The 10,266-nt window shown below is 39.8% G+C and overlaps 1 protein-coding gene across 1 annotated transcript; it reads left to right on the forward strand.

The window, feature by feature from the left end:
* Nucleotides 1–1,044: 1,044 nt before the first annotated feature.
* On the forward strand, nucleotides 1,045–1,647 carry LOC139144370 (uncharacterized). The gene has a single exon (XM_070715072.1). It carries the CDS (start codon nucleotides 1,045–1,047, stop codon nucleotides 1,645–1,647), a length of 603 nt encoding a protein of 200 aa, XP_070571173.1.
* The last annotated feature ends 8,619 nt before the right edge of the window (nucleotides 1,648–10,266 follow it).

Here is a 10,266-nt window from a genome sequence, read left to right on the forward strand (position 1 = left end):
TGAACCCCAATGACCTATCATAGAACACTAGTAGAGCCTTCTGACATCATGGTTTTAAACATCGCACTCAAGCCATTCCTCCTCTGAGGCTGCTGATGTGCAGCTGGCTCGGAAGGTTATATCTGATTGGTCGATTTTCACTATTCACAGCAACTTAAGATGCGGTGGAACAAAGTTTCAATCGACATTTTCACCACTTTAGATTTTGACGAAAGTAGAGCATGAGTATACGTGACGATAAGCTAAAAATTAGTCATTTTCATTGGGTCTTTTGTCAATCCAGGTAGCGTCATCTTCAAAAGTTCGAGATCTACGTAGAAAATGACTTTTTAAAAGTATGGCATCGTCAACTCATTTTCACAGTAACTAAGATGTACATTGCAGGTACTGAATCATAACAATCACAGACTCCATAGTAACGCACATAGTTAACCCGACTGGGGCGACAACCATGGACAGTTACATTGTTGTTGTATACAATGTAGATTGTACTCATATAGGGTGTGTTGATATGCTAAATACTTGGCATTAGATTACAGTTTAGGGTTTCAATGCAGAAAGTGTAGGGAAACCACAAAACAAAAGTTCTGAAAATATAACAAAAAGATACAGCTTATGGAGCTTAATATGTCACCAGCCTATGCACGGGCCGGAAAATTACCAACTCTTCAAATACTGAAATTGTTAATTGAACGCAGCAGTAATTAATTGTACTCGAATGGTATGTAAGACAGGCTGTCGCTCCGAATATCGTCGCAGCCAAGAGATGGTACTACCTTACGAGCGGTTCTAATTACAATAGGGTAGTTAATCTTGGTACAGTTACTTTTAAGCCCATTATTAATTATGGCATTTCTCATCAGAGAAAAAGACAAAAGGTGATGCTAGAACGCCTTGAAATGAATGCAGGCTAAATTCTTGTGGTCACACGTAGCATAGGATATGTGACGTCATCCTCGCCTTTTAAATGTTTTCAGTTAGTCGGAACCTAGCAGCAATGTGATGACAGGTGTTCTCGCTTAACTTTTTTTTCAGAGATGTGGTATGTGCGTGGAGATCACTGGCCCGGATGGAGACAAACTTATCGTAACCATAGTTGATGCCTGCATGACGTGTCACCATGGTGACTTGGATCTCAGTCTCGACGGATTCAAGGCCATCAGCGGAGGTCGGAAAGGTGTCGCCAAAATCTCATGGGTTGCCGTTGAATGTCCCGTCAAGAAAGATAAGCCTCTTTCTTACGTTTTCGTCTTCGCCAACGAGAACGCGAACGCCGCCTTCCAGATGCGCGTCTTCCATTCCCGACACGTCATCGAGACGCTGGAACGTTTCCACGAATTCGACGGGGAAGATGCGGAGTGGTTTACACTCCCTCGCGCCAGCCATGGCAATTGGGGCGTACCGAAGGGCTATCGGAACCTGGACACACCGTTCAGAATGCGCATGACAAGCAACTACACCGGTGAAGTCCTCGAGGAACAAGTTGAAGTCCTACCAGTGAATGACGACGAGGGCGGGCACATCATCCCCGCGAATGTTCAGTTTGCTAGTATCTGTGCTGGAAGCGCCGTGACAACCACCACGACTTACATGGCAATACTTTGTATGGCCACGTCCTTAATTGCAAATGTCAATGAGTTCATTTAACAAAAAAAGTTTACAAGGAAGAACTGTGCTTTGTTAATCCTGTACAGTGACTCGACATATTTCATTTGAAACAAAACAAAGAAAACATAACCTAACAAGTAATTCACAAATTATGATGGGACAAGAACGATCTGCCGCGCGCATAACGTCACGCATGCAGCTTTCACATATGCAGTCATCAAGAACGTTCAGGAACTCGTATTCTACCACTCTTCTTACGGTCCATTCTGTTTGAAAGCGCAGCCCTTAAAGGGACGAGATACTACTTATATCGTTTGACATGTTGAAAGATAACTAATGAAATGAGTTACCATGCATATATTCAACCCGGTTTTAGACAAATTAAATGAAACCATGGCGAAAATGAATTACTGAATTAGTATAATGGTCATGACAATTTATTCATTTTCGCGATGGTTTCATGTATCGTGTCTAAAACCGGGGTCGAATATATGCATGGTCACCCATTCATTATCTTTCTACATGTCAAACAATATTAGTAGTATCTCGAATCAAACAAAATTCATGAAAAATGGCCGACTTTGTCCCTTTAATCCCTAGCTTCCGCATCAGTTGATTCTTTTACATGTACATAATTACTCCTATATAGTAAAATCTTTTATTGATAAGTTAATTCATTTCGAATGTTTTATAATAGTTATTTTTATTAATAATTAGCAAATCGATATGTTCAGAGACAAGCGCCTATATACCGAGTGATTGCATGTTCAGGTTAACGTGACGGCGCCGCGGATTATAGGCTTCAATCCGCCAGACTCCTTTACCCAAACCGCTTCAAAATCTTGAATCTGATGTATCGATTTCCATCGAAAGGTTTATTTAATAAATTGCAATGTATTACATAGAGCTTCTCGATCTAATCCAAACCTAAAATAGACACTTCCCGTTTACAGAAATTCAACTTCCTATAACTACAATAACTATCTGGTACATCTGCTTTCGAGAATCTTGTGGTTCAGTGATTAATATTAATTGGAATAAATATAATCTTGTTGTATATTTCTCAATGCCTGTAAAGTTGTAAAGTTTTCGGCAAGTTTCTGTATTTGTACGCCCTTCAAACTTGAAGGAAAGATTAGTCTTATGTTTATATTGTAAAGTTGAAATTGCGAAAGTGGATTGTCAACTGCATATTGAAAACTTAAAATTTCATTTCGTTTGTTAATACTACTCGCTATATGTTGCACACAAAATTAGGTAATTATACCAAGCAACTTAGCTGAGCAGTTTGCTGTACGCCTTGGCGTTTACCTACACAAGAAGACTGATAAGTTCTCCACCAATGCAGTTCCTACACTGAATATATTGTTCTGCGTACGCTGGAATAAAACATTTTCGACTAGCACCCTGATCATGGGAGTTTTTAAAAGGGGAATAAAATATTGAAGAGTGTAAAACACAATTTGTTGTAGTTAGAATTCAAATACCAGAAGAAAGAAATGACACAAAATTACTACAATAGATCAAGTTTTATTAACACTCTACAATATTTTATTCCCCCTTATGAAAGGTTAAAATCCAGCCCATTTGACAAAATGTAATGTGTTGTCCTTTCTCTGAGTCATTCTGACACAGCCTACTCACTGTCCAAATTTCATGGTTAAATTTTGTGAACAAGAATTATCCATGACCATTAATTCATACTCATTTATTGTCTGCACGAAGATTTGGTTATTTTCTTTTGTGAGGTCAAATCCGATGTATACTTTACTCAATTCTTTACAAAAAGTGTTCTTTCTCGCTTTGGGTGATTCTGAAGAGAATGTGTTGAACAAATACTTGATACAATCCTAGTAACAGCCTACCTTTCCTCAGCCAGTCATATTTATGACGTCAAGGATGATTTTTTACAAAAACAAGAGACCTATATATTCGCCAGTGTCACTATTCTCGAATTCTTGAGGAACAACAGGTGTTCATTCATATCACTTTCAGGGTTGCATGCCCTCCCCCGGGTTCGGTTTTCTAAATGGACGACTGGAGTTAAGCATGCGGTAAGGTTGGGTAAACTCATAACGGTGCGTAAACTGCCAGGGGCAAATTGCGCGTCCTGACGTACTTTTTTAATTTCCGCTTTTCGCAGCTCCAAAGTGTTTTTTTCTTCTGTCATGGATACTTCACATAATTTGATGTTTGATGGTTAACAGGGGAACTAAAGTCTTTCGATTTGGTCTGGTGTATCTAAATTTTGTGACCCTTTTTTACTAAACCAATCATCCAACAGGTGGACGCCTAATTACAGGATGAGGTACCCACTACATATTACCCAGTGCTGCAATGAGGAGTAAAGTGCCTTGCTCAGGGGCACAACACCGTGTGAGAGTCTCGAACTCACCATCCTCTGACAGTGAGTCCTCTGACAGTTACTCTAGACTTACCGGGTCCCAACCACAGGGACGCGTTATCTTTCGAATGACGAATGTTGGTACTATGAGTACCCATTTTCGAACATTATGACTCGATCTTTTACAACATTTGTTTTCCGTGTTTGCTTGTTCACAATAACATATCAATTATTAATGAATATTTATATTTCCGTCTGATTATAAAAATAGTATTTTCAAGATTAAGTGCTTTGCCACTGTTCTTATATAAGAGTAAGAGTGTGTGTACAACTATTCATAGTACCCAAATTCGCAAGAGGTTGCAGCGTGCGCATGACACAGCTGGGAAAATAACGCGTCCCTGTGGTCCCAACCTCATCATCTTCCGAGAATGAGACCGGTAACCTAATAAACACTGGCCGTCGGTGCCTTCTTTTTTTCTGCCGCTTGATTATAGACAACGCCGTCTTTAAACAAGCGAAGCATAAGCTTGATGGGTTCAGAGACAGCTTGCGCATCATGTTCTTACCTGTATGTCTGTGTTATTACACTCCACAAATAAACTTCGGCCCACTTATCAAAGTATTTACATCATATGCACATCCAGCCGTACATTCATGAAGACAAGGTTCTTCATACCTTCGTACATTGTTGACTTTATAGCCAGGTGTCTAGACTCAGTCTGGCTGCCCAGTCGCTTGGCTTGTATCGTCAGAGCTGGTAGGCCTACTGTCCGGCCAAGCGTGGGGTATTAAGGCGTTCGCGTATCACTCCACGATCCATGGATGTAATTCCATGCACGATCTAAGCACCAGCCTGACTTAGCCTGACTGTCTGTTGAAGTTAATTCCTTTATTTATTCTGTTTTGATATTTATATGCCCACAGACTTGGAGCAAGTCTACCGGGTGTCTTGTCCACGTTTGTTTTCGTAAACGTGGGAAAGAACAAAGGGCCTTCCGCATACAATAAGTCAGGTAAGTATTGCCCTGGTATAGAAAATTTGTACATCACAGTACTCTGTATGAGTCATATGTATACCCTTCATGTTTCACTTCCCAATGTGTGATTTAGTTCAGGAATCGAGTGGTCACTCCAGGCGCATTTCCCATCTGCGAAAATGCATTTGACTACAAAATAATTTAATTTTGGGGCTTGCAAGATAACCTACCACAATACTGTTCAAGAAATCTTAGGAGACGTTTTGAAGTGCTGTGTCGTCCCAAAGTCTATTGGTATTTAGAGAGCAATAAATCTTACACGCATATTTATACCACAGCATGACAATCAACAAAACGTATACACAATAACCGGGCTTGACCGGCGCACATCGATCGATCACCAATTCTTTGCCGAAGGAAAGAAAGTGACAAAGTCCTATAATTATTATTTTCACCCTCTCGACTAAAATATCTCAATGAGACTGATCTAATGATTTATACTGAGATGCCAATTTCTTGACCCGTATATCCTACATCGGTTCAGTCAGACAATGAAATAGTACATAACAGTAAGTAGAGCCACTCTGAAAGGAATCTATTCTGGTTCGATACGCAGTGTAATTATCGCTGCTTACGTGACTGGATGTACATCATTACGAGCTGGGCCACTTAAAGTCATTTTGCAATCGATGTCTGGTTGTCTCTGGGTAAGGATTAACATATATTTTGACGATTGATAAAAAGCTCTCTGATTCGAGAGGTCAGGATCCGTACGTTTAACCACAGACGGTAGTTATACTTCGTTAGGATCCGTACGTTAAACCCTTTGAGCGCCACGGTCAATTTTTGTCGCCTTTATAAAATATACCCCTGTCAATTTTTTCAGATTTTTTACCAAAATTTTTGCAAAAAACTGTAGCCAATGAAACGTGATGTCCATTTGGTCCAAAATTATCAAAAAAATGCAAAAAAAAATCATAAACATTGGTAAAATGTTGCGGTAAAATTTTGGCGGGAAAAATTACAGCACTCAAAGGGCTAACCACAGACAGAAGGTTCAACGAAACAGATATGAAGAAACCCAAAGCTAGCTTTAAGGAAATTAGTGTAACTCTTTGCCATTTATTGACATTATAATGACTTTCGCTTCTGAATTTTAATTTAGGCCTACCACCACTTTAGAAAATTAAAAAACAACTTGTCGTGTAACCATGTGTCTGTGATGTGTATAAGGAATACAGAGATTACAACATCCATTGGAAGGGGTAAGTCAAAGTTTTTGTGTCCCAATACATGAAAACATCTTGTTTCTATGAAGATTCTAATGTGTATGCACCTTGTCCCCTCTATTGTATATTAATAGAGGGAATAGAGCAGCCACATTTGAGTGCTTATGGCCATATTGGCTATAGCTGTGACGTATAGACGTTAGCAAGGGTAGAGGCGTTACGACGTAATTATAAGCTTATTGCATATGGGCACACTGCATTTGCAAAGAATGTACCAACTTCAACGTTGGATGCTTTATTGCTAATGTAGGTCTTTGTCGAATATTAATCCCTTTAGTGCCAAAGTCGATTTTTGTTGCCTTTATCACGGTCCCTCCGTACAATATAACGCCAACAATTTCGTTAAGATCTAGACAATTTTTTTCTGATTTTTCTCAAAATTTTGGTCACAAAGTGTAGTCCATGAACATTTTTGTCTATTTGGTCCAAAATCATGGAAAAATCTGCAGAAAATTCATAAAAAATTGGTAAAATGTTGCCCTGACAATTTCGGGGGGAAAATTACAATTCTCAAATGGTTAAAAGTTTATTGCATTACATTCTTCATTACAGAAAAGTTTTCTTGCACAAAACAAAAATGATATATGAGTCTTTATAGTCACTTTACAATATGCATAAGGCAATTTGTCCAGGTCCCACTCTCAATCCGACGAGGCAAATCGTGAGGGCGGACTTCCGAGATAGCACCTATGGTTCTCGCGAAATGGTACGTCCTGTTTACGTTTTTAGGTCAAAGTCATAGAAAACATGAATTATGGACACCAAGAAAACTCAAGGGTCTATGATAAAGGGACAGGTATACAACTTTTTAAAAAATTGCACAATTGCCTTTTAACGTTAAGTCATTGAATGTTGCTTTTCCTTTATAAGTTTGTTTTCTTCATTCCTTTTGGTTTTCGGTTACGAGAGAACAGAGACCACTGAATTTGTCAAGAAGATTTTGCCTATGCCCGGTAACCGTTCTAGATCTACAGAAAGCGGCAGGTCGGTTTTGACCCAAACTGATCCATAATGCCGACAGTTTCGGTGTGGCTTCTTGGCTCAAATATCAAATTTGAAGCATGTAGGCCTAGCCTACTTAGGCCCCTATAGGCATATAGAGTTTTCACTGTAGTTTGTTTTGATGTGTATCTTGTCAAAAGCAAATGTGCCAAAAGAGACATTGGAAGAGTTGACGTGTTTGTGCCAAATGTCATAAAATATGTGAACTAACTTCCCATAGCCTATATATTTTGCTTCTATTGACGTCAGCGCCAGATCAGATCAGATTTTGCGCAACGTTTATCGTAGGCTTAGGCCTTTGTTCAACTAGGCTTAGGGACCGTTCAGTTTTCACGGCTGGGGGGCGGCAAAATCCGGGGGGGGGGTCATCGTAATTATGGAATCCGCGAAGGGGTCATCACTTTTTCACTGGTAAGAAAGGGGGGGTCACCACATTTTCAAATACATAATACCTACAATAAGTTCAATTTATGCCATGGCCTTGATCGACCCTCTTTACCGGCGGGCAGCCTTCGACGGCCCACTACAATGAATTGACTTAGGCTCATGTAATAGCCCATGACCCTCTTAACGGAATGACGCCTTTGGTGGCCCACTCCAATTAGGTTTACTTCATGCAATGGCTATGATCGACCCTCTTTACCGGCAGGCCGCCTTCGGCGGCCCACTACAATAAATTCACTTTACATGATGGCCCATGACCCTCTGAACAGGTGCCCGCCTTTGGCGACCCACTCCAATAAAGTTTACTTTACGTAATGGCCCATGACACTCTTTACAAGCTAGAATAAAGTTGACTTTACATAATGGCCCATGACATTCTTACCGGAGAGCTGCCTTTGGCGGACCACTCCAATAAAGTTCACGTTATACAATGTCCATTGACATAAGTTGTCTATGGAAATGAAGATAAAAATTACCTTACAGTTGTCCTAACAGGCGTTTGCATGGTTGTGGCTGGGAAGTTTGTGCACTGGCATCTCTGCTACACGAATAAAGTGCGCCGCGTACCAGAGTTCAAATCCAAACCGTGCGGGTAAATTTGACATATGGGTTTTGGTTATTTTTCAGCCGTGGGGGAGGGGGGGGGGTGTCCATCTATTTTTCTGTGTTACAAAGGGGGGGTCATCTTATTTTCACGAAAAATGCAGGAGGGTCTACATTTTTTTGAACACCGGTGACAAGATTTTGCCGGCCCCCCAGGCCGTAAAAACTGAACGGTCCCTTATACTCATTTTTGAGAAACTCGACCCCGAGGGGAGTTAATGAAAGTAGTTTGCTATTTTGTTTTAAAGGTCTCATTCACAACTTCTTTTTTAACATAAAAAGTAATTTGCGGAACATTTTTATACGACGTGCAGAAATAACGACTGAGGTAGCGAAATTCTGTGTTAAATCTGCCTAAGCTTATGGTGGTATCATAAAAATCAATTAAAGGTATCCCAACAATCAGCTGCTGTAATGAATACAAGTCAGGAGAAAACAGACAAAATGTTCCGGAACGTCTGTCTGTGGCAATCAATGAAACATGCAATGGCTATTGACAAAGGTTGAGACGACCCAAACTAGCCAAAATTAGCCAAACCAGCATAAACCACCAAAAACGACCCATATCATCAAGTAAACGACCTAAAACAAACATTCTAGGTATTCAGGGATACAATAAAACTCCACCTTCTGGAGAAACCGTCGACAGAATTGCGGGCAGCCATGTTGTTGGTACTATCAATTACCAAGTTGTGGGGCTCATTTCGATGACACAACTGAAAACGAAAATAACTTCAGCATCGTAAACTGGGCTCACCGAAGGAGGGCGCTTTTTCAAAGCAGTTCTATCTTGCCATTTAATGCCATGTCTGCTGTGGGTAATATGTGTAATTGAAAAATGGATCCACTTTGAGTACATCCAGCCAAGTGAATGAAGAATTTTTTTTATTGTTTCATGTATTTTGAAGCACAAGTCTACTACATGTGTTATTCAGTCACCATGATAATTCAAACACCTCTATCAGGTGGATGCAGCTGTATTATTGATGATGACTGTTTTGTGAAAAAAATTAAAGCTTCAACTTTTGAAATTAAAACCTTATGCAGTTGAAAGTCCTGCGTGATGTTGATAATGCCACGTGCTTAGAGTCCGAGTCTACATTCATTATCTGTCAGCCTGCCTATGTATGTATGTATGTATGTATGTATGTATGTATGTATGTATGTATGTATGTATGTATGTATGTATGTATGTATGTATGTATGTATGTATGTATGTATGTATGTGTGTGTATATGCATGCATGCATGTATATGTGTATGTATGTATGTATGTATGTATGTATGTATGTATGTATGTATGTGTGTGTGTCGGATCTCCACATATAAATGTAGACATGCATGTTTCCTGTAATATGCCCTTGTATCAATATGGCCATGTGAGGGCGCTGTTTTTTTAAAGCGACCACCCACTTAATCTGTTATTTGCTAGATCTTCAACTTTCCATGGTAACCTGCATGCACGCATATATATGTTTGTGTGCATGCATGCATGCATGCACATATATGCAGGTATGTGTATGTACATGTATGGAACCAGGGCCACGGCACATGTTATCTTAATATTTGGTTTGTAGAATTTATTCAAATAAATTAATGTTGGTATCAAAAAAAATGTGAATGAGCTGTAAAAATGTAATAAACTAAAAACTTTGATCTCATTCCTTGGTAAGCCACTAAACACGACAACGGGGAAAATCCCTGTGCTACACTTTACGTTGTAAAAGCAGTAACAATCTTGCACAGCGCCCTCTATTGAAGAAACAACCGAACCCCTTAACTCGTTGATGGCATGTATAGGAATTTGCAATGATCGAAAATGCCGGCTGGTTTTCGCCGTTTTGGGGGCGGTTTCTCCAGAAATCTGAGACATATTTCATCCCTGTGCTTATTTTAGGTCGTTTACTTGATGATATGGGTCGTTTATGGTGGTTTATGGTGGTTTGGCTAATTTTGGCTAGTTTGGGTCGTCTCAACCTTTGTCAATAGCCAACATG

The sequence above is a fragment of the Ptychodera flava genome, chromosome 11 (genome assembly GCF_041260155.1).
Source record: "Ptychodera flava strain L36383 chromosome 11, AS_Pfla_20210202, whole genome shotgun sequence".
In the NCBI taxonomy this organism is placed as follows: Eukaryota; Metazoa; Hemichordata; class Enteropneusta; family Ptychoderidae; genus Ptychodera; species Ptychodera flava.

Excerpts from the sequence above, each read along its gene's own strand:
- LOC139144370 (XM_070715072.1), top strand. The coding sequence starts at position 1,045 with ATGTGCGTGGAGATCACTGGCCCGGATGGAGACAAACTTATCGTAACC.